Genomic DNA, 27,511 nt, shown 5'->3' with positions numbered 1-27,511 from the left:
ATGCCTACTTATATGTACTGAACAAAGTCATCATTCAATTATACATCCTGCATAAATGCCAATATGTGAGATATTGTTGACATAATGCAATGGAATCCTATAAGGCACCTATAAAAATCAGTATAATTATTACCTTATATTCACATGAGTTACACATGCTAAACTTTTCCCCCTCATCTTAGATATTTTTCCAATGTGTTCAGCTGTCAGAAATTAGAAATCAAGTACAAAAACTGTGTCATTGTTTATATTATATATTTTCCAGTTCTTGAGTTGCGGAGGTTTTAAATATTAATGCAGAGGAAGAGGGATTGTCATCTTACTCTGGAAGCTGAATCTTCCTCAAATAGATTACTCAAAAATCTTACTGCGTGTGGGTGTGAGTGTGTGGGTGTGTGTATATTTCATGTGTGTGTCTATGTGTATATGAGAGAGAGAGAGAAACAGAAGGAAAGAGAAATGGTTTGCTTCTTAAAATAATCTTTTGGGAAAATCTGAAAGACATTGTGAATTACTTTTTATTTAAATTTTTCTTTTTTCAACAAAAGTTGGAAAACATCTAGACCATAATTCTGCATCGTGTGGACACCTCTAAAAATTCATCTGCCTATGAAATGTCATGGAAGACCATAGTCCTCGCTCTTGTCTTCCTAAGCCAAGCCACATTTATTCTATTGTCTTTGAGTTTGGTCAGATGGCAGATGGTTCCTCACTTTGTGGCAGGAAAAGCTGAAATCTTAGCCAACATAAAAACTTTAAATAAAATCTGGTGATTTGTACTTGGGAGTCTAGAAAACAATTTAAATACCCAAGAACATATAATTAATTACACTAATTATTTTCAAACATTTAAGTAGAAAATGTTTTTATTAGCAGTCAACATTGGGTTTTCATCTCAGAAACATTTCTGGTTCAGAAGAAGCTTGTTTTACAGTAAATAAGTGGACTTCTTGTCTAATCCTGCTTTTGTGCCTACGACTGGAGACTGTCACTTAAACCTGGTTGGGGCTTCTTCTCCTGATCCTTATGACCACCAAGATCTCTTCTGCTTTTCACATTTCATGATTCTGCAACTTTTATATCCTGTACTAGTTTCTTTTCATTTAATTCTCCAGTCCAGAAATTTATCACACATATATCTACATCTAGCTTTGACATGTGTTAGGTGATCAATAAATATTTGTTAAAGTAATGGTGTGTTTTTTTCTGTTTGTGATGGATTGTGAAATTATTGTAATTTCACAGCTTTTTATATTGAGGCTATTACTCATTTTTATTTTTGTTGAATCATGTTATTGTTGCTTTAACATTTACTTTCTACTGTGGATTTATGCATGATTTACAGTGGGTTTTTATGGGTTCTCTCTAAGGTGTTTCAGAGAAGAAGCTGCAGGAAAAATCATTTCACTACATCTAAACTTGGTCACTGAAAAGATAGACACAAATATTTTCACGATCATAAAGTAATTCAGGAAGTAAACTTTGCTTTTATCCAGCTTGGTTTTGCTGGCAAAAAAAAAAAAGAAAAGAAAAAAAAACATTCTGAGTATATGGGCAGTTTTTTTTTTTTTTTTTTTTCCAAACCAGTTGCCCTATGGAAAGAAAAGCTACTCCAACTGTATCCATTGGAAAATTGTCAGGGTAGAGACAAGCATTTGGTACCCTGAGTTTGAGGAGACCTATCATTTCTTCTAAGGCTCTAAGATTTATATAGATAAGGAAAAAAAATTACAAAGAATTAATTGCTTCCCGTTCAATAACAGTATTTTAAAGATATTCCCCCAAATTTAGTATTATTTTCTATCATGTGTTTCAGTTAATCTTTAAATGAGAGATAAACTAGATGAGCCATAAGATATATAGTGAATAGTGTATTTGCTCTTTTTAAAGTACCTGCCCCCATAGGGGGTCACTTCAGCTTCAATATTTTTCAGTACTTACACCCTAATAACAGCAGTGGCTTCATATGCCATTTATAACAGAGGCAGTTAATTACTTGAAGTAAAAAGCAAATTTCAACCATTTGATCCACTGTATGTTATTATTTGCTCTGAGAGACTATCTTATGATTTATGAGGTTCAGTTTTGAACCCCAGAAAATATGAAGGTAGGAGAAGGAGAAACTTCCCTGATGGTGAAGGGCAAATCCTTGTTTTCTAACTTCCTATGAATAGCAGTATTGTCTATCACCATTTGTACAGGAGGAACAGGACCTTGCCAGTCCATACTTAGGCTTGTTTTTATTTTTAAAGAATGTTGGAAAATTGTGGAAATGAATGTTTTTTCTTTTCTTTTTTTCCTTAATACCTCATAGATCCTGACCTTTTCCTTTAAACTGGCTTAGTATGTGTTTCCCTTAAAACTGATCATTAACCCCAGAGTAAGTTTGATTTTCTTTTTTCCGTGTTCTTCTCTAAAGAATTCTGTTAAGAGCATACTAAACTGGATTACAAACTTACTGAAAAAGTGCTTTGAATTTTAGGCAACCTTGGAATAAAGGGCACAGAAAAAGTAACACTGCACAGAATGAAATGGGGCAAGTCGGTATAAAGGAAAGGAATGAGACTGTATGGTTGGTGTGATCAATATCTTCTAGTAGGTTTATTACCAATTTAATGGAATATGGTTATTCAAGCACAATGATGGCCTCAGTTGAAATGTCTGTTCTGCTCTTTTTCCCATACCCTTTGGAATGAGTAGAATGTGACAGTTGGGCTTTCAACAAGCTTCATGAATTTTAAATCCTCTTTAGTTTTAAAATCGGGTACATGGCATCTAGTTGGTGTGGACAAAGTGTTGGCAAGCTCACCAGGTGTTATGGGATATCAGGTGTCTTCAAGATAAGGAGGGCTCAGGTTGACCAGGTGCATTCTGGGTCTGTTCCTCCTTTCCCCAGAGAACAGAGAACCTCTCTCTGTCCAACATTTATAATTAATGATCTTGTAATTGTAAGAGTACTTTCCCAGCATTTGGTGCAAGACCTAAAAACCTTCTTATTGTCATAGAAGAAAACCTTTACTGATGTCTCAGAACAACTTTTTTCTTGACAGCTAAAATTTTTATTTCATTCTCTCTCTAGCTGATTTATATATAGTCAGAGAAGAAAGGATCTATGAATTGTGACATAGCTTTGAATTCTCAAGTTTTAACACATAACCTAATTGATATACTTCTTTAAATATTGAAATGTTTTACCTAGTTGTTCTGCGATATGGTATAGTACTATTTATTATTTCAGAAGTATTCTTCTTTGCCGGATTTTTCTGAGCATTCTATCATTCTACACCATAAAAGTCTGAATCTCAACTTTAAGAATTCTAAAATTCAATATAAGGAGCTTTGCTTGTTGTATATGGAATTACTTAACAACAAAAGATTGTTTTCAAAGCTATTTTTTCCAAAAAAATCCAAGTTAAAGTAATTTCAGTTAAATTTTATGAATTTATTTTAAATGGACTTATGACAATGCTATGTTTTATTTAAATATGGAACATGTGCTTATGGTATAATTTTATAGTAGTATGGGCAAAAAATGTTCTTATAAACACATTTAAAAGGAATGTCTGGAAGTTTATATGACAGATTATTAATAGTGAGCAATATCTATGCATGGCTGTTGGGATCACAAAAATTTTTATTGGTTTTTTTTCCTTACTTGTACTTCCTAATTTTTCTACATTGGCTGTGTGGGGATATGGGATGTTATCTTTTTCACATCAAGTCCCTAGAGTGGACTTCAAACATACATCTTGTAGAGTTGATATATAATCTTTGCATTTTGGAAACACCAAGGACAAGTGTCTGAGATATCTAGAGGACAAGAAGCTGGGTGACCAACTGCTTTGCTAGACAGCCAAGAAGGTACCACTGGTTGGAGAGAACTGCCCTGCCAGTTGGTGGACAAAGTATATGTAAGAGTTTATATGTAATAAAAACGGGTCATGTACGAGAAAAGATTGGGTTGGGGCTAGTGCAAGTCCAGTACAAGATGGTAGCCTAGGGATGCAAAGGAATAATCACGAGAACTTAGAGTAACCCACAGGTGGAGCAGGGGCAAAAACTACTCCAATGATACAGCTCCATGTGGTCCAGTTTTCCATATCTGGAGACACATTAGCATTTGGATGTTTAGATAGAAAGTGTGCTCTATGCATAGATTTGCCTTAGGAACAGGCAGTGATTTCTGTAGTTGGAGGGAGTGGATGAAATTTTGACTGTTTAGACTATGGGTCCCAGGTATCTCTCAAATTTTGTCACCAGTGACACATGTTGATCCATCAACCAACTGTAGTTCTAGTTTTATTTTTGCATATTTCATCTTAGTCTATAAACAGCCAGACTTTTAAAAAATTATTGTAATTCTAGGTTTTTGCTTAATCTCTTAGCTGCTAAATTTATTATCCACATTCTCCTTATCCTTAGAGCTATCTCCTAGTTTCACCCTGGGTATTTATAAGATACTCTTGGTTTCATACACTCTCGGTTCTTTAATACTAAATGGCTTAATCACTGAGGAAAGTGTATGTAAAATTGCACTCTGAAGATCTGAAAGAGTTCATCTATTCAGAGTTCCTGAGGTGCTGTCTAGGAGAAACTGAATTAACAAGAAAACCTGGCTAACTGTATAATGTAAATAATAAACATTTTGGTCATATGTTTAGATAGTACGAAAATGCATTGAGTTTTGACAGCATAAATAGAACTGTATTCACTGGGAATTAATTTCAAGATTTGAAGATCAACCCATATTATGTTAAATTCAGTTAAGAGACATCAGAAAAATTTACAAATCATAACCCCTGTTAAGCTAAGTGAAATTTTGCCAACAGATTGTGTGCTTTGTTGGATTGAAAGCTTTATACATTTTATAATAAGCACATTCCTGTTGTGAAATGGAATGTATCTGATCTATAATAAATCTGCTAGAGAGACAATGGATTCCAGCCAGTGCATCCCTGGTTCAAGGAAAATACAGTAAGTAGGGACAATGACATTTATGGGAATCTAATTTCCTCATGCTCTGTCTCATAAGAAGTGTATCTAGATAATGTTAAGGTTATTGTGCATTGAGAGTTGCTTGCTCCAGAATTGAACTCTCTTCTGTGTTATATCCCTAATGGCTATTCCTCAAGTGATGTTTTACCCAAAAATTAGTTAATAGGTGGTAATAAATTTGAAACAAAAATAAAAATTTCTTTTTAAGAAAAGAAAAACTACAAAGAAGGAAAGAAAAACTACTAAGACACAAGCTTATCATGTGTTTAAAAAGTAGTTTGGGAAAGGCGAAATTTATTAGCTGGATGATAATTTTCCTGGCAAAAGGTTGACTGGAATGTTTCTATTAGGAAAACACTATTGAACTATTCCTCTTTTGGTCCAGCTGAGGACACCCAGATTGGATAATAGAGAAAAGAAATTGTCCGCTGTTATTGTTACCACCTTGTTAGAACCTGAACCACTTTCAAATCCAAGGACAATTTTTTGAAGTGAGCCTTCCCGCTCAGCACTGGGGATCAAACCTTGGGATCTTGCGCGTGCTGGGCAAGCACTCTATGACTTAGGCACATGCCCAGCCCTCAAAGCTAGCCATTTTGTTCAACTACAGTTAGAAATAAACCTTTACTTAATATCTATGAGAATACAAGTATTCAGCTAATGGTTTTTTTTTTTCACTAACAATTTCTCAGAATTAATTTCTTTGCACTCTACTAAGCCTGACTGGACCCTTTCGCCACCATCTATGTTGAAGGCACTAATAATACAACCCGAAAAAGTCCAGGACTAGGAAGGAAAAAAAAAAAAAGCACTAGCACTTTCAAAAATAAAATAATTCATCCCAGACTTCCAGAAGCCTTCCTGCATACCACATCCAGCTCCTGGGAAGTGTGGTGCAATCAAAAAAGCACCAGCTCGCACCAGCTATGGAGAAGGCTCTTTTCAATTGGTGAAAAATTAGCAAGTTCAATGTATTTGTTTTAAAGAAATGCAGCTTTACTCATTTTTAGCCCATGCAGCAGTTATGGAACATATACCAATGAAGAGTTTCTCATTGAAGATCTTTACCTACTTGAATAAGTGAATAAGAATGCATTTTCATTAGCACTGAAAGAATTCATTCAATCCTGTGTAGCTATATAGTGTGAATATGTTTTGAAGTGACTGATCCAAAAAAGTGTTTGAAAGGTATCCTACTGCCTTGCCGACTCTGTTGATTTGCTTAATGACCCTCACCTGTCTCCTGTTTAAGCAATCACAATTTAAAAATTGGTGATTTCTGAAAGGATAAAATTTTGTGCTACTGCCATGTTTTATAGCTTCTGCAAAACTGAATTTAACGAGAAAAATGTCCAGGCAATTGACAAGAAGTAGCACTTGACGATCTCAGATTCCTGTTACCTCTGGAAAGTTCATTACAATCCATTCCTTTCCAGGGCTTTGTCTAGATGGCATCTGTGCAGTCATAATGAATGTGCAGTAAGGAGCCCTTCCTGCTGGGGGGAATTTTTCCAATCATTGCCGCAAATAGCCACCATACCTGGCAACAGCAGTGAGTGAATGAAACTCCTGGAGCTTAGACTATTATCTTCTTAGAATATAATTATTAAAAGGAATGGATAAAGCAAGCTTTCTTCCATCGCTTCTTTTTTCGATTTTTTAAATTATTTTTTATTTATATATGACAGCAGAATGCATGACAATTCTTGTTACCCATATAAAGCACAATTTTTCATATCTCTATTGTATACAAAGTATATTCACACCAATTTGTGTCTTTATACATGTACCTTGGATAATAATGTCCATCACATTCCACTATCATTTCTAACCTCATACCAACCTCCCACCCCTCTGCCATATCTAGAGTTTGTCTGTTCCTCCCAAGTTCCCTCTCCCTACCTCACTATGAATCAGCCTCCTTATATCAGAGAAAACATTCTGCATTTGGCATTTTGGGATTGGCTAACTTTACTTAGCATTATCTTCTCTAACTCCTCCCATTTACCTGCAAATGCGTTGATTTTATTCTTTTTTATTGCTGAGTAATATTTCATTGTGTATATATGCCACATTTTTTAATCCATTCATCTATTGAACAGGATCTAGGTTTGTTCCACAGTTTAGCTATTGTGAATTGTGCTGCTATAAGCATTGATGTGGCTGTGTCCCTGTAGTATGCTGTTTTTAAGTCCTTTGGGTATAGACCAAGGAGAGGGATAGCTGGCTCGAATGGTGGTTCCATTCCCGATTTTCAAAGAAATCTCCATACTTCTTTCCATATTGGCTGCACCAATTTGCAGCCCCACCAGCACTGTATGAGTGTGCCATTTTCCCCACATCCTCGCCAACCCTTATTGTTGTTTGTCTTCATAATAGCTGCCATTCTGACTGGAGATGAAATCTTAGAGTAGTTTTGATTTGCATTTCTCTAATTGCTAGTGATGATGAACATTTTTTCATATATTTGTTGATTAGTTGTATATCATCTTCTGAGAAGTATCTCTTCAGGTCCTTGGCCCATTTGTTGATTGGGTTATTTATTGTGTGTGTGCTTAGCTTTTTGAGTTCTTTATATACCCTCGAGATTAGTGCTCTATCTGATGTGTGAGAGGTAAAGATTTGGTCCCAAGATGTAGGCTCTCTATTCACCTCACAGATTGTTTCTTTTGCTGAGAAGAAACTTTTTAGTTTGAGTCCATCCCATTCATTGATTCTTGATTTTAATTCTTGAGACAAAGAGTCTTATTAAGGAAGTTGGGGCCTAATCCCACATGATAGAGATTTGGGCCTACTTTTCCTTCCATTAGACACAGGGTCTCTGTTTTAATTCTTAGGTCCTTGGTCCATTTTGAGTTGAGTCTTATGCAAGGTGAGAGATATGGGTTTAATTTCATTTTGTTGCATATGAATTTCCAGTTTTCTCAGCACCATTTGTTGAAGAGGCTAACTTTTCTCCAATGCATGTTTTAGAGCCTTTGTCTAATATAAGATAGTTGTAATTTTGCAGGCTAGCCTTTGTGTCCTCTATTCTGTACCATTGGTCTACCAGTCTGTTTTGGTGCCAGTACCATGCTGTTTTTGTTACTATTACTCTGTAGTATAGTTTAAGGTCTGGTATAGTGATGCTACCTGCTTCACTCTTCTTGCTAAGGATTGCTTTAGCTATTAGATTCTCTTATTTTTCCAGATGAATTTCATGATTGCTTTTTCTATTTCTATGAGGAATGTTGGTGGGATTTTTATCAGAATTGCATTAAATCTGTATAGTGCTTTTGGTAGTATGGTCATTTTGGTAATATTAATTCTGCCTATCTAAGAGCAAGGTAGATCTTTCCATCTTCTAAGGTCTTCTTTATTTTTTTCTTTAGGGTTCTGTAATTTTTATTATATAAATGTTTCACCTCTTGTGTTAAGTTGAATCCCAAGATTTTATTGTTTTTTGAGGCTATTGTAAATGGGGTAGTTTTCCTCATTGCCCTTTCAGAGGATTTGTCACTGATATACAGAAATACCTTTGATTTATGGGTGTTGATTTTATATCCTGCTACTTTGCTGAATTCATTTACTAGTTCTAGAAGTTTTCAGGTGGAATTTTTGGGGTCTTCTAGGTACAGAATCATATCATCAGCAAATAGTGCCAATTTGAGTTCTTCTTTTCCTATGTGTATCCCTTTAATTTCTTTCGTCTGTCTCATTGCTCTGGCCAGTGTTTCAAGAACTATGTTAAATAGAAGTGGTGAAAGGACATCCTTATCTTGTTCCAGTTTTTAGAAGGAATGCCTTCAATTTTTCTCCATTTAGAATGATGTTGGCCTGGGGCTTAGCATAGATAGCCTTTATGATGTTGAGATATGTTCCTGTTATCCCTAGTTTTTCTAGTGTTTTGAACATAAAGGAGTGCTGTATTTTGTCAAATGCTTTTTCTGTGTCTGTTGAGATGATCATATGATTCTTATCTTTAAGCCTATTGATGTGATGAATTACATTTATTAATTTACATATGTTGAACCAACCTTGCATCCCTGGGATGAATCCCACTTGATTGAGGTGCACGATCTTTTTGATGTTTTTGTATTCTATTTTCCAGAATTTTATTGAGAATTTTTATATCTATGTTCATTTAGAGATATTGGTCTGAAGTTGTTGTTTTTTTCCTTTGTATTTGCCTGTTTTGGAATCAGAGTGATATTGTCCTCATAGAATGAGTTTGGAAGTGCTGCCTCTTTTTCTATTTCCTGAAATAAATTGAAGAGTATTGGTATTAGTTCTTCTTTAAAGGTCTTGTAGAACTTGGCTGTGTATCCATCTGGTCCTGGGCTTTTCTTGGTTGGTAGGCTTCTGATGGCATCTTCTATTTCATTGCTTGAAATTGATCTGTTAAAATTATGTATATCATCCTGATTCAATTTGGGCAAATTATATGACTCTAGAAATCTGTGGATGCCTTTGATATTTTCTATTTTATTGGAGTACAAGTTTCAAAATAATTTCTAATTATCTTCTGTATTTCTGTAGTGTCTGTTGTGATATTTCCTTTTTCATCATGTATGTTAGTAATTTGAGTTTTCTCTCTCATTTTCTTCATTAGCATGGCTATGGGTCTGTCAATTTTATTTATTTTTTCAAAGAACCAACTTTCTGTTCTGTGAATTTTTCAATTGTTTATTTTGTTTCAATTTAATTAATTTCAGCTCTGATTTTAATTATTTCCCATCTTCTACTGCTTTTGGTGTTGATTTGTTCTTCTTTTTCTAGGGCTTTAAGATGTAATAGTAAGTCATTTATATGTTGACTTTTTCTTCTTTTAAGGAATGAACTCCATGCAATGAACTTTCTTTTTAGAACTGCTTTCATAGTGTCCCAGAGATTTCAATATGTTGTATTTGTGTTCTCATTCACCTCTAAAATTTTTTTTAATCTCCTCCTTGATGTCATTTGCAACATAATGTTCATTCAGTAGCATATTATTTAGTCTCCAGGTGTTAGAGTGGATTTTATTTCTTATTTTATCATTGATTTCTAATTTCATTTTCTTATGATCTGATAGAATGCATGGTAGTAGCATTCAATATGATCAAAAACAGAATTATTACATTTTCTCTCTTCACATTTGCTCTTCTCCTCCTTGAGATTTCCTTTTTAGGAATCAGGACCCTGGTCTACCCAAGTGTTCAAGACAAAAAAAATAATGACAACGACAACAAAGAACTTTTTTCACCCCCACATCTCATCCACCAACTCTGGTCAAGTCTCCCTTTGAAACATATGCCAAATTGAGATAGGGTCTTTAAAAAGATAAATAGATTCAAATGAGGTTCTTAGGGTGGGCCCTCATCCAATGTGATTCATATCCTTATAAGAGCTTAGGATGCAGGCACTCGAAACACGTGCCACGTCAGGACACTTCTCTGTCTCCACTGTCACCACTCCTGTGCAAACCGCCATGGTCTTCTGCTTGGACTACAGCAACTGCCCCTCAACTAATTTCCCTGCTTCCATTTGTATCTTCCAATCCACTTTCCATGAAGCAGCTATTCAGAATTATCTTTGTGAGTGAAACCATGGTTGTTCAAACTCTCCAGTGGCTTCCTATAACAATTCCAATCCTGTGTGCTGTGTTACTGAATTCAGGACGACCTGACCTCTTTCTGTGTCCCCAGCTTTATCTGGTGATTGGTTGTATTCGTGTTCTAGGACTATGGTAATGAAGTCTCAAAGCCTGGGAGGCTAAAAACACAGAAATTGATTTTCTTATAATTCTGTAAACTGAAGTCTGAGATCAAGGTGTCATTTGGGTTGGTTTCTCATGTCCTCACATGGTTTTCTGTATGTGTCTATGTCCCAATCTGTTTTTATAAAGACACCAGTCATACTGGGTTAGGGCACACTCTTTTTTTTTATTGGTTATTCAAAACATTACAAAGATTGCAGAATCATGTCGGTTACACATCCACATTTTTACATAATGCCATATTAGTAACTGTTGTATTCTGCTACCTTTCCTATCCTCTACTATCCCCCCTCCCCTCCCCTCCCATCTTCTCTCTCTACCCATCTACTGTAATTCATTTCTCTCCTTGTTTATTTTCTCATTCCCCTCACAACCTCTTATATGTGATTTTTGTATAACCATGAGGGTCTCCCTCCATTTCCATGCAATTTCCCTTTTCTCTCCCTTTCCCTCCCACCTCATGACTCTGTTTAATGTTAATCTTTTCCTCCTGCTCTTCCTCCCTGCTCTGTTCTTAGTTGCTCTCATTATATCAAAGAAGACATTTGGCATTTGTTTTTTAGGGATTGGCTAGCTTCACTAAGCATAATATGCTCTAATGCCATCCATTTCCCTGCAAATTCCATGATTTTGTCATTTCTTAGTGCTGCATAGTACTCCATTGTGTATAAATGCCACATTTTTTTTATCCATTCATCTATTGAAGGGCATCTGGGTTGGTTCCACAGTCTATCTATTGTGAATTGTGTTGCTATGAACATCGATGTGGCAATATCCCTGTATTTCACTCTTTTAAGGTCTTCAGGGAATAGTCTGAGAAGGGCAATAGCTGGGTCAAATGGTGGTTCCATTCCCAACTTTCCTAGGAATCTCCATACTGCTTTCCATATTGGCCGCACCAATTTGCAGTCCCACCAGCAATGTACAAGAGTACCCTTTTCCCCACATCCTCGCCAGCACTTGTTGTTTGACTTCATAATGTCTGCCAATCTTACTGGAGTGAGATGGCATCTTAGGGTGGTTTTGATTTGCATTTCTCTGACTGCTAGAGATGGTGAGCATTTTTTTCATGTACTTGTTGATTGATTGTATGTCCTCCTCTGAGAAGTGTCTGTTCAGGTCTTTGGCCCATTTGTTGATTGGGTTATTTGTCTTCTTATTGTTTAATTTTTTGAGTTCTTTGTATACTCTGGATATTAGGGCTCTATCTGAAGTGTGAGGAGTAAAAATTTGTTCCCGTGATGTAGGCTCCCTGTTTACCTCTCTTATTGTTTCTCTTGCTGAGAAAAAAACTTTTTAGTTTAAGTAAGTCCCATTTGTTGATTCTTGTTATTAACTCTTGAGCTATGGGTGTCCTATTAAGGAATTTGGAGCCCGACCCCACAATATGTAGATCGGAGCCAACCTTTTCTTCTATCAGACGCATAGTCTCTGATTTGATATCAAGGTCCTTGATCCATTTTGAGTTGACTTTTGTGCATGGCGAAAGGAGGGGATTCAGTTTCATTTTGTTGCATATGGATTTCCAGTTTTCCCAGCACCATTTGTTGAAGATGCTATCCTTCCTCCATTGCATGCTTTTAGCTTAGGGCACACTCTTAATGACCTTATTTTAACCTAAGTACCTGTTTAAAGACCCTATTGCTAAATGTAGTCTCATTTTGAGGTACTGGAAGTGTTGAATATATTAATTTGGTGGGGGGACAAAATTCATCCCATAAAGCTTACCCTCTCATTTCAGTCCCATACTGGCTATCTTTCTGTTCCTTGAACAAATTAAGCTTGTTCCTACCTAAGGGCCTTTGCACTGGCTCTTGTTGGAATGTTCTTCACCTTACTTGCAACAGGGTTGGTCCTTTTGGTTATTATGGTCTTGGTACAAATGTCATATTTTCAGAAAGACTGTTCCTGACCACCCAATCTATAGTTACTACCCACTCACTGTATAGTAAGTCTCCTGAATTAAATCTCTGCACAGCACATATCACTCCCTACTATTTTTTTTTCTGTTTATTGTTTGTTTACCTAGCATTCAGTTTCTCCATAAGAACATACACAGATTCTTCTCTCTTTACTGAGTGCCTAAAATAGTATCAGGTATGTTGAACATGCTGAATAAATGTTCGTTGAATGAGCAGATAAATGAATGCAGTAATTATTGGAGAAGAGTGGCAGTTAGTGATTTTTGGAGCAAATAAGTCAAGGATAATTTTCTCATTTGGAAATCCTTAGAAATAAAGACAAATCTTGAAATGCCAGAGGGTTGTTTAGAAGGAGTCACCCACCTTGTGACTATACCCTGCACATTTTTGCTTTGTGTCTAAGTTAATAACATTCCTCGAAATTATGTCCAGTTTGCAGAGTTGTTCAGCTCTTCCTTCAGTCAACATGTAGAGCCTGCCGGGGGCCCATCTTGTGTTAGCAGAATGCCCTGGGGGACGCACAGAAGGAATGTCTAACCCAGCCAGGAACCACAGTTGGGGTGGGAGCAGAAATATGTCAGAAGGCTTGTAGGGCAGCTTCATGCCTACAATGTATTAATTGTGTACTGAACGTATAAAATATTTCCCATAACTTCAAGTCTATTTGCTTTACATTATAAATGGCAGTGTGTAACTTCTCTGAATTCACAGAAAATTATGGGCATTTGAGTACTATAGCTGGTGCTTATTTTGGATGGCATGCACAGTGAATTTTTATGCCTTTTGACTTTCAGGAAAATTAGTTTAAAAATTTAGAATCTTGTCAGCTTCCTGGATTTTCATATACTAAATTTTGCAGGCCTTTTGGCAGCTGACACTGACACCCATTTGGTATTGGTGATAAATCATATTTTTATTTGTCCTCTGCAGGCAGAATGTCAGTGGCCCTTAGGTACTCAATACATGTATTGTGCCATTATCGTCAACAAGGAAATGTCCTGCTGGATTGGTACGTTATATGTCAAGAGAGCTGACAAGACCAGCAGAACCCCTGCCTTGCTTTCATTTAAAAAGCTGAATGTTGCTTTCAGCCTTCTTCCGGGAAACTGTCTTTCAGTGACATCTTTATGGAGGGACTTGCGAATGCCTGGAACTTTGTCATTGTGTCCTTTCCAAATAATAAGGAGGAGCTTTCTTAGTTTCAGAGTGGTTTTTATTTCCCTGATATACTCTGACCTCTTTGGTTTTTCCTTCCACATTTCTATCTAACCTTCCTTGACACCAGTATATCCTCCAGATCTGGACACTGGCTCAAAGATGAAAATGCTGGACATTAACTTTCAGGCCTAACATGCAAAGTTGATTATCTACAGAATCCACAAGGTATAGTTCTTCCTGGGATGCTTTTAGACTTACAAGTTATTATTTATGATCTATTTCCTATGATCTACTATTATGACTTATTGCTTTTCTGTAAGCAGGATGGCATTAGTGTTCTAAGTAGTAGTTGATCAAATCTTTGTCACATATGAGACATTCTCAGTTAAAATCACATCTTACATATGGTATAAAATCGTGATATGGCTAGTCAGGGTTTATACCTGCAGAAAGAAAAAAAATATTCCATTAATAGTTGTTTCTACATTTAAATATCATGAGTTTTAGTAATGCAGTCTGTTACTAGTTCTTTGAATACTTCTTGTCGGTTTTGATATGTAAGTAAACGAGTTGCTTTTAGCGGCAGCAGAAAACTCAAGGCAAATTAAGTAAGGAAATGAAAATCATCATCAATGTATGAAGAACTCCAGGGCCTCAGACTTGGTAGATCCAGCATCTCCACAATGTCATTAGGGACTCCCATTCTTCCCATCACTCTGTCCCATCACAGCTTGGTAGTTGCTGTGTCTCAGACCAGCACCAGTTCCAGACATCACATCCATATAGGATGGTGTCCAAAGGAATAACAAGGGATTATGTTTCTTTCTATGGCTTCAGGAACATCAATAGATTTTTGCTTATTGGCCAAACCAGATCACTTGCAAGTGAAAGGGAGCTGCCATGAGTGATTTTTACCTGTAGGGATATGATGATAACTAAATGACACAATCGGTGCAGAATCATTTAGCACAATAATTGGCACTGAAAGGGAATATAATAAATTTATGTATTATTAATTATGACACATCTTTAAATTGTTGATGAGGGTCCAAGTAATGAGTAGTTAAGAGATGGATTCCTCATACCTTGCTGACACTGATTCTATGTTGAGGGAATGGAGAAAGATGGCAAGGATCAGCTGGGAAGCTCAGCTACAGTGCTCAGTCGAAGGTTCCAAAACTCATATCCTTAGGGAGAGCACAGAACAGAACCCTGTTCATAGGAAGAGACTGGATCAAGTTGCTAGCACAGAACTCTAGGGGAAAGAACAAAAGTACTGCCCAGGTATGTGATCTGAAGTGGGCCAATACAGAAAGAATGACTTGATCCTAGGTCTCAGCTTAGCATGAGCTTGTTAGATCCTCTTTTCTCAGGTTAAGATTGATCCTGGGAATCAAGTAGGCAATGGACCCAAAATTGATGAAATCTATTATACTATATGTGGATATGGGAAAACACATAGCTTAGCAACTAAGTAGGGCATGACATCAACCTTCTCACAGGAAAGGCATTATGGGTGTTTACTGTTGGCAGGTAGTTAACAGCCTTGGCAGAACTGTGAACACTCCAAAAAATAAGATAAAGGTGTAACAAGTTAGTGGTAAGCTGACATGCACCTTATTTTCTAGATATAGTTTTTCCTACTACATAAAATCCTTTTGCTTGCTTCTGATAGCTCCTATCCTTCTGGAATTTTTTAATCCACTCTTGTGGTTTGCTGCATCTTTTCTCTATCCATACCCAGCCTCTTGCTTCTAGTTGAATTTGGTTCAACACCAGAGCACTGTACTCATGAATAACCATCTGGGGTGTTTTCAATAAACTCAATGTGAGGAAAAGAGGATTACGCATTTATGCCTACCAAAAACTGTTTATAGAGAGTACAAATCTTAGAAATGTAGAACTGGAAATGACCTCATTTTAAGCTTTGCCCTCTCATTGTACAAGTATGGAAGCAAAGATGCTAAATATCCTCATTAATTTTTAGTACTTGTCACTAGAAATAAGCCAATAAGCTTAGAAAACAATGAGAAAAAAATACAATGGATATGTAACAGTCTGAGGGAAATGTTTTAAAACTCTTATTCACCTAGGTTATTTTTTATAAAAGTTCAAAAAGAGGGAAAATGAGCTAAGTATTCATAAAATCTTGTGTATGTTGACTTTTATAAACAGATTTACCAGAATAATCATAGGATTAATGACATTTACTTGACTCTGATGAGTTTTGAAATTTTCAATTATTGAGTAGTTTCCTGTTCTATGGACCATTTTCCTAATACAATAAGCCCTTCATTAACTAATCAGAGACTATAGTGAGCTATTTACAATCTGAGGATCATCCAGAATTTTCTTTTGCTTCTAAGGAATTTTGGATGACCTACCAGCAGGAATAAATACTATAAACATTTTTATTTTTTTTAACTTAAATGCCACTTCCTCAAAGAGTCCTTCCTCATCTGAATTATGCCCCTGTCTTATATCTCAAACATGTAGTGTTCCACACCTGCTACAGTTCCTTTGTTGCCTTTATCATAATGTTTAACTGTATGTGGCATGTGTGACTGTTCCATTTCTCTTACCACAAGGGTACTAACTATATGTCAGGGGCAATTTTGATAGCTACTGACCATTGCCTAGCATGATGTCTAGCTCTCAATACTGAACACTTACTAAATGAATGAAAACTAGAGTAAGATTGGGGTGACCCAGACATGTTTTTGCTTTTTATTACTATGTATATACATGTATGCATATGCTTTGGTCATTTTACCCCATGTGTGTGTGTTGGATTTATAAATTAAACAGTATTGCAACTTGTTTTATGCATTTTAAAATTTTGACTTTACAACATTTCAGTAGGTAATGGATTAAGGAAGTTGGTGTGTCTAGGACCCCTAAACTGATTTAAGACATAGTTTTCTTGGGAATTTCTTAGGAACATCTTATGAAATGGTACGCCATATTTGGAACAAACAACTTGGAGATAAACATTTAATTCAACTTTTCTGCTTCTGACTACAGGCCTTTACAAGTATATGCTTAAATAAAATCTGTTTAAATTTGGAGTTTCCCGTATTAGTCTTCTATAGCTGTATAATAAATCACCTAAACATAGCAACTTAAAGGAACATCTGTTTATCATCTCACAGTTTTTGCAGGTCAAAAATTTGGTCATGGTGTATCTGGCTTCTTTGGTCAGGGTTATACAAGGCCACAGTTGAGGTGTCAGCTGGGCTATGTTCTCATCTGGAGCTTTGGTCCTCTTCCAAGCCCATTCAGATTGTTGGCACAATTCCATACCTTGTGGTTTTAGGACTAACAACCTGCATTTTTTTTTTTTCTGGGATTGTTCTCAGTTCCTAGAGGCTGCCCTGTAACCATCCTACATTGGCAATTCATGCTGATTGCTTTTTTCAGAACAGAGTCAGAACATCTTTCTGACTTGTTCCTTTTCTAACCCTTGAGACCCCCTTTCTGAGCTCCCCTTATTAGGTCAGAGCCAACAGGGACATGCTCCCTTTTGATTAACTTAAGCCAACTGATTAGTTACCTTAATAACAAACATCTGCAAAATATCTTTGCTTGTGTTGTGTAATGTAACCTTATCACAGGAGTGATGGTCCCATCAAATTAACAGGTCCTTTCTGCACTCAAAGGGGGAAGTTTGTACAGGGTATGCATATGAGGGGCAACATTCTTGGGCACCATCCTGGAATTCCACCAGCCATAATTCACAGTGTGGTCAAAACTCTTTTCATCTTTTTAAACTTATCATATTGGTTTGAAGTGCATCTGGGTGTCCACTGCTATTGTAACTTCACTAATTTAAAACACATATCATTGATTATTCCATAAATAACACCTCATAATCTGATGCTTGAATTAGTAGCTCCCAAACTTCATTAGCTTTAGTTTGTGTATGCTTGGAAAAGCATAATTCAGGATCTTTAGAAACCAAACCCAGGTTCAGACAGCTGCAGCACATAGTCTCTGCCCTCCATTTCTTCAGAATGCTGTAGTCCATCTTTTTTGTTCAAGTGAATAATAATAATGAGTATGATCTGTTTTTGAACAGATTTTGATAGCTCCTCACAATCATTCTAACATTTGTTTCCATTTGAGTGCACAGTATGTGACTAAATTATCTTTTTGTTAATGACAATATTGTAGAGGAAAGAATAATTAAAACTTCAGAGCATAGCCCTCAAAACTTAAATTTCAACTCTGCCGATTACTTCCTGAGACTTTGGGCACACTATCTACCCTACCTCCATTTCTTAATTTCTAAAAGAGAAACAATGCTTGTTCTTGCTTCATTAGGTTGTAAAAATTATATAAATGAAATATGAGTTCTTTTAGGGTGCCTGGCATATAGGAAGACTATATACATGTTTGCTATTATCATTGCTAATTTTTTAAGGAGAGAAAGAATTTTTAATATTTATTTTTCAGTTTTCAGTGGACACAACATCTTTATTTTGTGTGGTACTGAGGATCGAACCCAGCGCCTCGCGCATGCCAGGCGAGCGTGTTACTGCTTGAGCCACATCCCCAGCCCCATCATTGCTAATTTTTAAATTAGCAATATAAATTCCTCTGAAAACCTTTGTCCTACATTTAGAATAGAGAAGAGGATTCCAATATGTTTTTATTTGGAAATTAAGACTGAGTTGTTTGGTATGTTAAACCTCTCTTTGATCCTACTTTTTTTGGTTAGTTTTAGTAATTTAATCAGCACATGTGGAAAAGTTAAGAAATGAACCACTAAGACATCCCAAAATTGAAGGGTGGTAGTTAATATGCAGGCCTTCTTTGGTAAACATCCCTGGTGTGGTTTGCACATTCTATTCATATTACTTAGTGTTCTTAATCTCTGGGTAACTTAACATCCTAAGACCCTAATTTATAAGAATTTCATTTACCTCTTATTTGAAGAGATCATTGAATCCAAAGCCACTTTGGCACAGGATCTTGTAATATCCAGTGGACTTAAGTGTGCAGAATTGGAAAGCAGCAGACATGAGCTCCAGTTCTGATGTGGGCCAGGCTAATCACACAGTAGAGTGAACATGGGGATAGATTCAGGAGACTTGACTCAGCAAGTCAGGTAGCTTCCCTTAGCCTCAGTTTACTCATATGTAAAATAGACATTCTAACAGGCATTCTACCCTTCCTGTGTTTTGGAGCTCCTGTAACATAACAATTAATATTCCGTTTTATTGTCACTATGTATTCACAAGTTGCATCTCTTCCACCAAATTGTTATCTTTCTAGGACAAGGGCGATAGCATTAAAAAAAAAAAAAAACTTTGAGGGCTGGTAAGTTGATAACCATTAAATGTTTGCTGAACTGAAATGTTAATCACATGAGAAAATATATAGGAAAGCATGATACAGACAATAAGTACTGACGTCAAATTAGCCAAATGTGCAGATGTGTGGATTACCAAATATTAAAGTGGCATAAAGAAATGAAATGTGGCCTTTTGAATGTGACCAGGGTTGACATAGTGTGGCTTTAATGCATCAGCAAGTTCCAAGACAACTGTTCCTTGACATGCTAGAGACATTACATCAGCTTCTTGAGTGGCTTCCTCAGCATTGTCTGAGTGCCACACTTGACATGGAAAGGCACAACAAAATCAGCAACAAGTGGAGAAAAGGAAACCATTTCACCACTAACTAAGCTATGTTGCTGCTATTCAACTCTTTGGATAGGATGACAGCATCATTTCAAAGGCTTTTATAATGTGAGCAGTCTTAAAAGGACTTGGAAAATCTAAGTAGGCATTGAAAACAGTGGTTTGTTAGTCAGCTTTCCATTACTATCATAAATACCTGAGATAATCAACTTATAAAGAGAAAAAGGTTATTTTGGTTCACAGTTTCATTCTACTCCATGATCAATTTTCTCTGTTGTTTTGGGTCCATGGCGAGGTAGCACATCACAGCAGGAGTGTTAAGGAGCAAAACCTCTCACCTCTTGACTGGGACATAAAAGAGGGGAAACAGAAGGGTTTTTTTTTTGTTTTTGTTTTTTTGGGTTCCTAATATCCCTTTCCATGACGTGTCCTTAATGACTGGAAAACTTCCCACTCATCCTTACCTCTTAAAGGTTTTGCCACCTTCCAACGGCACCATGGGTTGTGGGCCAAGCATTTAACACAGAGGCCTTTGGGGGACATTCTGGATCCCAACTACAACAAGTGGTGATAGTATTGACAGCATAGCTTCCAGCACAGGCAGAACTGTGGGTGACTGAGACAGATTGGCCACAGACAGGTCAACTTCAAGGGCCTCCTTTGTAGTCATAACATTTGACAGTCCACTGAGCAGAAGCAGCTAAAGGGAACTGGTTTAGCTAACAGAGGCTGATGAATAGTCTTTGTGGAGCTGCAGCACATCGGCGCATCAGGCCTGATGAGCGCACTCACCACATTCAGGGTGAAGAAGCAGAACATTCCAAATGGACATTGAAAAGACACAGCAAGAATCAACTTTGGACAGGTCACCTGGAAAATATTGTCTCTAAATAAAGAATACTAAATTAGTCACAGTATGTTACAAGCTAATATGAACATAGCTTCCTGGGAAAACTGTATAAAGTTTTTGATTTGATTTGTTTTTCTTTATATTAGGGAGAGTTTGGCGGAGGGGGGGGTTGATTTTAGGTTGGGGGAAAGTTTGCAAGAAGAAAAGTAGAGTTGAACTTCTAAGATTATTTAGTGCTGAAAGTGGTGTTTTTAATCTTTTCTTTCTTTTGAAATGTAACCCGAATCCAAACAAAAACTGAGTTACTTAAGGCTAAAATACTACTACTACTACTATTACTACCAATAATAATAATAAGAAGAAGAATAGTAACTATTGGTTTTGAGTCCCACGTGGCAGGCACTGAGCTAAGTGCTTTCCATGTGTGACCTGACTTATTATTCACATAATCCCTGTTAGAAAAATACTATCTTGTTTGCAGATGAGGAAACTGAGGCTCAGAGAGGTTAATTTATTCCAAGTCATATCACTCATAAGTCATAGAGCCAGTATCCAAATCTCTAGTACTTTACACTCACTTTGAGGGTCTAAAATGAGAAGACAGGATGATGACATCAACTTGAGAAAACAAAGGAGAGGAAGGAAACTGGGTATCAAGAAAAAGAAGGAATCCTTCAGACTGATTGCATCCTTTAGAGTGGCCGCGTCCTCATGACCCATTCATATGTCTGGGCTGATGTTCTTTTGAGGTCTGTGATACATCTTACCAGTCAGGCCCACTCTGATGTGGTACCTGCAGATCACTAGTTCAAAGCAGATATTATACAAGAAATATACCTCATTCTTTCTGGCAACTTCCAGGACCTGGAAGGAAATCAAATTTGAATGTTTCAAATTTAAATATAAATGTCCTTATATTTAACTTTACATTGAATTTGCAGAAAAGACTGCAGTTTTAATTTACTGGAAAGCAGATGGAATCTGTCATAGGGTGGCAAAACATAAGAAACTTGTCCAAATGTAAGAAAAAGAAACAGATTTTTTCGTTGTGGGTCAGTTTTATAACACAAGTATCTGTAAGGATATGCACACAAGCTGGTATTTCACCAAAATAGTAAACGTTGTATCTAACATTTATTGAGCAATTAAGGTTATATGTGCTCAGAGCTTGGCATGAATTTAATAATCATGAAGAACTCAACAAGTTGGTATTATTATGAGTAAACAACCACTTTAAAGATGAACAGACCGAAGATCATCAGAATGTTAAACAAACCAAGGTCACTTAGCTAGTAAGTAGCAGAGTGGGGATTTGAACTCCAGGCCATGGATCATAGACTTTCCTAGTGTAATGAGTATGAATGTGTAAACCCAATAACTACATTTTTGAACACTGGTACTCCAGCGGAAAAGAAAAGGAGAGAGGAAGTGGAAGGGAAGATAATTACCTCAAGCCTATACCAACTCTTGGAGACCAAGATATACGGCTGAATGAGCAGCAAAGGTGGTCAGAAGCCGGGGCTGGAGATGTGGCTCAGCGGTAGCGTGCTCGCCTGGCATGCGTGCGGCCCGGGTTCGATCCTCAGCACCACATACCAACAAAGATGTTGTGTCTGCTGAGAACTAAAAAATAAATATTAAAAATTAAAAAAAAAAAAGGTGGTCAGAAGCCACTGTGGCCAGGGAAGTAGCCTGTGGTTAAAGGGTAGGAGGAGAAAAGTTGGAGCAACAATAAATGCAAATATAGAATAAAACGATGAAATCAAAGTGTATGAGCATGATGATGGAAGGAGAAAGGTAATTCTTGTAAGTCTTCAGAATAGAATAAGAGAATTATATATCCTACTCTAAGGTACAAATTGAGGTTTAAACTAATTAGGGCTGTTTCTCTAATTCTGCCCTTTTCGTTTCTAATTTCATGGGCTATAAACGACCCATTCAGCTCAACCTTTGGAATTAATACTGTTTGTTCTGACGGTTTCTCTGAGTAATGTAAAATTCCACTCTGTGGGGTTACTGTCGCTGCTAAAGGTTAGTGTTATAGTTTGGCTTTTTTTTTTTTTTTTTTTTTTGGTACCTCTTGAAAGTTAATTAAGTCAGCTTTGACCATGGCTGTGTAACAACAGAATGGGCAGTTTCTTGAAGGTTCATGGTTTGGTTCTTTTCCTGCATACATTCCCACTTCTACAGTTAAAGTTCTAACTGCCCGAGTGGCTGGCTCGATTTGTGCCTGTGTGTCAGGGCAGTGCCTGGTTTGTGTGCAGCTGCCTTGGTATGCTTTGCTGGAACCTCTGTGCCAAGAGAATGCAGTTCTCTGTGGTCAGCCTATGGGGTTCAGCCTCTCTTGTTTCTTTTTCAGAAATCTCCCTGAGTTAGCATTACCAATTTGATGCCATATGGTCCTGCGCTTCTCAAAACTGTTTACTTGATGTTTAAATTTTTAAAAACTCTTGTCCATGAACTCTGAAAAAATAATGTAGTACTATCAACATTTGTGGTATGGACCTCTCCTGATGACTTTGTGTAGATGTGACTGAACATTTAAAAAGAAAAAAAAAAAAGTACTTCCCTTGCACAAAAGCCAGTTCCTTAATGTCAGTGCAGCTGTTTTGACTTTTATAAGAAAACCACAAACATTTTATCCTCTAAAACTTTCATTTTGAAAGATATAAGACTTTTTTAAAAAAAAATACAGTGTTTCTGAAACCTATGTATAAGTAGCCTTCTTACTGTCCTTTAACACTTAAAAGTTAAATGGAGTTCCTAACTTGAGAAGTTACATAGTTACAGACAAACTTTTCAGACCAAAATCCGTGTTACTGCTAAACTCCTAGTAACCTTTGAGATGTTAAGCTGTAATGGAAGCGGCAGCATTAGCCATAGAAACAAAAGGTGAGGGTAGCACAATTCTCATGATCTCTCTCCCTATGGTCAGTGAATTTTCCATGGACACAGAAGCACAGAGGCCAGAAGCAAATGGTTGTGTGTTTTCCTGGGTTCACAGTAGCTTCAACAAGCCATAGTAAATGTTGTTTTCTCTTTTTCCATGCTATAGCAACGATTCCATTTCCTGTTACATGGGAAAACCTATCCTGCTGTTAAAAGAGGTCACTGGATGTATTTATAACAACATTAAGACCATTTTGTCCATGGAAATAATTTTTATTGTTCTGAGTCACTCTGGTTTGTGGAATTTTAGCATGGGTTCCAGGACAAGGATGAGATGATATATTTATTTTACTTTGTATCCTCTTTAATGTTTTTGAATGCATGAATGTCAGCCTTGTTGTCGAAGTATTTCCATATTTTTATTGCTTTAGAGCCGACTCTTGCCATATTGATGTCTCTTCATTGACAAGTCACTCTGTGTCCTCAGCATGCTACATTTTGGCAGAGCCTCCTGCTTCGCCCAGTGTGATGTGATCTCTTATTTTCCTTTCATGTCTTGTGAATGTATGTCCTTGCCATGTTAAAGATTTTGCAGACCTTCAAAACTATTTAAGTTGTTTTGTTGAGTCACTGGAATGACTTTAATTAAATTGTAAGCTTCAAAGGTCATTTGTTATGCTTTATGTTTTTTTTTCTCGTTTTAAAGTAAGTCTCATTAGAAATGTTCCCTAATTCAGCCCAGAATCTCCCTGTGCTGAGACACACCCCAGAATCATAGAGAGTTCCTGACCGTCATTTTCTAATATTCTTTGGTTTGACTGCAGTTACTATATTTGTTAATCCTCTCTAAGGAAGTAGGTTTAAGACAAGTAATCATATTAATTGTTTGAATATAAACTTAAATAACAATTTAGATTTACAGAGAAGGCTTGGAAGTTCTGGCATTTTAGAAAACACTTGAGCCAGGCACAATGGTGCACACCTGTAATATCAGCAACACAGGACACTGAGGCAGGAGGATCTCAAGTTCAAAACCAGCCTCAGCAATTTAGCAAGGCCCTAAGTAACTCAGTGAGACCCTATCTCAAAATAAAACATAAAAAGGACTGGGGATGTGACTCAGTGGTTAAGTACCCCTGGGTTCAATTTCTGGTACTAAAAAAATAATAATAATAGGTAATAATGGCCGCCTATAGATTGAAGTTTCAAGTTGTTAGTTATTGATTTTCCTTCCATTATTATTCTGTATGTGTGTTATTCTGACTCACCAAGTGACTCAGGCTGAAAATTAAGATCTTGTTCTTTCTGGCAAAGATATGTGGACTATGTCACTTGCCTCTTGCCTTTTTTGACTTACATGCCCTATAAAAAGTCAACTTCCAGTAGTGTCCTAACTGGTCAGCATTAACAGTATCCTAGATAGTGAGTTACCCTCCTCCAAAAAAGGAGACTAATATTAATTAAATCTTAGACTAAAAGGGAACCAAATGGGTAATTTCTAACAGATAATTTCTTCTCTTACAAATTGTCATGACTTATCCTGTGATCTTGCACTATATAACATACGTTTCCTATATACATAAAGATGAGAGAGTGAGTGTGTATGTGTGTGTGTGTGTGCACACGCGCTTACATAGGAGGATAACAGTGCTCAGAAGTTTTCAGAAATTGGTTTTTGTATTAGGAAATGGTATGCTACTAATATGAATTGTTTTTTTTTTAAACAGGTTGACATGATGAAAGAAGCATTAGAAAAACTTCAGCTTAATATAGTAGAGATGAAGGATGAAAATGCAACCTTAGATGGTGGAGATGTCTTATTCACAGGTATAGTTACATTTATTTTTTTCTGTCCAAAAATACTTTCACTACCTTAATCATACTCATTTTCTTATAGTTTTTATTTTACTTACTGAAGTAATGGATGCTAAATGCCGAGAATTTGACAAATACAGAAAAGCACAATGAAGAAAAAAATTGACCTTCCATTAAGAGATAATCACTTTAACATTTGGTTGTTCATTATTTCAATACTTTTGTTTGCATATATTTGCATATTCTGACAAGAATATTATTGGTAGGTAGATGATTAATATGTATCTTGCTTCTATGTTCTTCTACAATTGATTGTATGAGTGGCATAGTTTTGCATCTAGTGACTCTATGTCTGGTTTGTATTTAGAGGATTCTAAATTCTAGATTAGTGTCATTTACAAATAATTTTCTCTCCAGATGGCAAGAGGAATTCAAATAATTTTCTATACAAATTGACTTGGCTTAATGCCAGTTGAGTAATAGCAGACAAAATATAAATGTTAATGTTATTATTGATCTAACAGAATTGCTTTGTACAATCAGTTTAATATGGCTATTAAAGAAACAGTAAATTTAGGATTTAACCTTTCTAATTCTTTTTGATCACAGGACTATTGTTTTATAAAAATCATGTATAAAATTTGGACCCCCACATTCATCTTGGTTATATTGAAGAGCAAGATAATAGTAATTTTTAAGTCATACCAAGAGTTTATTTTCCTCTGAATGTCAGAGGATGAATACCTGTTTCACCAGTGTAGCCCAAAGAGCAAAGGCTGGTTCTCAGAAATCTGGAAAGCAGCCTCCCTCATGTGACCCACTGAAAGCACAAAGCTTAATATTTTAACTGTTGTGTATTTATATTGAATCCCGTGTATATAGCAGAAGATAGCCTTCCTTATTTTCATCTAGAAATGTTTTTGTGTTGCTTACATTTGGATATACCTAGTTTTCCTGGGGGAGGAGTGTGTTTATTCTCTGCTCAGTGTCCTGTGCCTAGGGCTGAGGCCATTGTGTTGCCCAGCTCCAGGGGGCACCATTCCACCAACAGCTCTGTGAATAGAACCCTCTAGAGCTATGCACTGCAGGGCCTGTGCTGCCACGGACAGAGCTGCTAGTGGCCCTGCTGCTGGGGTGTGGTCTGCCGCACATTGAGCCTTCAGACGCAGAACAAGGGGTCGAGGAGGCTCAGGCTGCATTCTTAGCTCTGACTGTGTCTGGCAAAACACAGGCATTCTTCAACTCTACCCAGTAAGTCCTCCCTACCCCCCACTTAGATTATCCTTTGAGCCTCCCATGGATGGCACTTTCATTCTTTTTGACAGCCCAGAACAACAGCTTGTTTCACTTAGAAAATAGTTTTGTGAAAAGCTGGATGTATAAATCACACTTCCTTAACGATACTTTCTTTAAAAACCAGAAATAGTCATATAATACACAACTTATTGTAAGCAGATATGGATCACATTTGCAGGACAGCTTAAAACAAGCTATGTTCACAGCCATTTAGTTGTCTTCACAGCTGAGCTGCACAGCTACCCTAAAACCTCTTCAATGGGAAGGCGTAGAAGGAGTCCCTTCCTACATGGTCCACAGTCTTTCCACAGCATTTCAAGCCCAGTGCTTTCCCCCATATTCTAATTAGGCACTAAGTACTAAGGCTTACCTTTGATACACTCTGTAGGTTTTTTTTTTTTTTTTTTACTTGCTATATTCAGTATATAAATTACCATCTTAGGTATTATATTGAAAGTTGAGATAATGTTGGGACGTCTTTGCTTGACATCTCATTCAAACCTGATGTTATGTCCTGCTTTCTTTTTCCAACTTCTGAAGTTTTCTTTCTTCCTTCATTTTTCATTGTGGTAAAACATGACATAAAATTTGCCATTTTCACCATTTTTAAGTGTACAATTCATGGGGCAATAATCTCATTCACATTAGTATGCAATATTACCACTCAATTTTTTGGATTATACAGAATTGTATAAGAAAATCTGTAGCACTTTCCATGTTTTCTGTGCCCTCTTCCTTCTGTAACTCAAGATTCATTAATAATTTATCAGGAAATGGACAGAAGGAGAGCTGCTTTCCAATTCCAGTTCCTGCTGGGAAATCTGTCAGTCAGGCAAGCAGCTACGGGCTAAAACTGTTTTCATTCCATTTCTCTTGAATAAATAACATTGGCTTATCTCTACTTTTATTTATGTATTTTTGTGAAATATAGAGTGCATAAAAATGAATTGTAAAATGTGTATGTACTGCTTTAAAGACCAAAAAGAAAATGAACACCTGGGTACTCACCCCTGGCTTATGAAATAGAGTATTACCAGGACTACAGAAACCCTTGGGGTCCCCCCATCCCAATCTCTCCCTCCTCCCAGCCTCAAGAAATCACTGCTCAGTTTTGCTTGTCTTACAGCTTTTTTATTATTAGTGTCCCACTATATGAACTCTTGCATGAATTTTTCTACTTTTGATTCAAGTCGATGTGTATAGCTGC

General features: G+C 36.7%; 1 protein-coding gene across 1 annotated transcript in view; it reads left to right on the top strand.

Moving 5' to 3' along the window:
* Ddah1 (dimethylarginine dimethylaminohydrolase 1) overlaps window positions 1-27,511 on the top strand; it is a 133,104-nt gene that overhangs the window by 70,898 nt on the left and 34,695 nt on the right. Inside the window, exon 2 of the mRNA XM_026406156.2 lies at window positions 24,921-25,020. Coding sequence (XP_026261941.2) covers window positions 24,921-25,020 — 100 coding nt within the window. The remainder of the gene's footprint in view (window positions 1-24,920; window positions 25,021-27,511) is intronic.

The sequence above is a fragment of the Urocitellus parryii genome, chromosome 11 (genome assembly GCF_045843805.1).
Source record: "Urocitellus parryii isolate mUroPar1 chromosome 11, mUroPar1.hap1, whole genome shotgun sequence".
NCBI lineage: Eukaryota > Metazoa > Chordata > Mammalia > Rodentia > Sciuridae > Urocitellus > Urocitellus parryii.
This window is presented reverse-complemented; position numbering and strand designations above follow the sequence as displayed.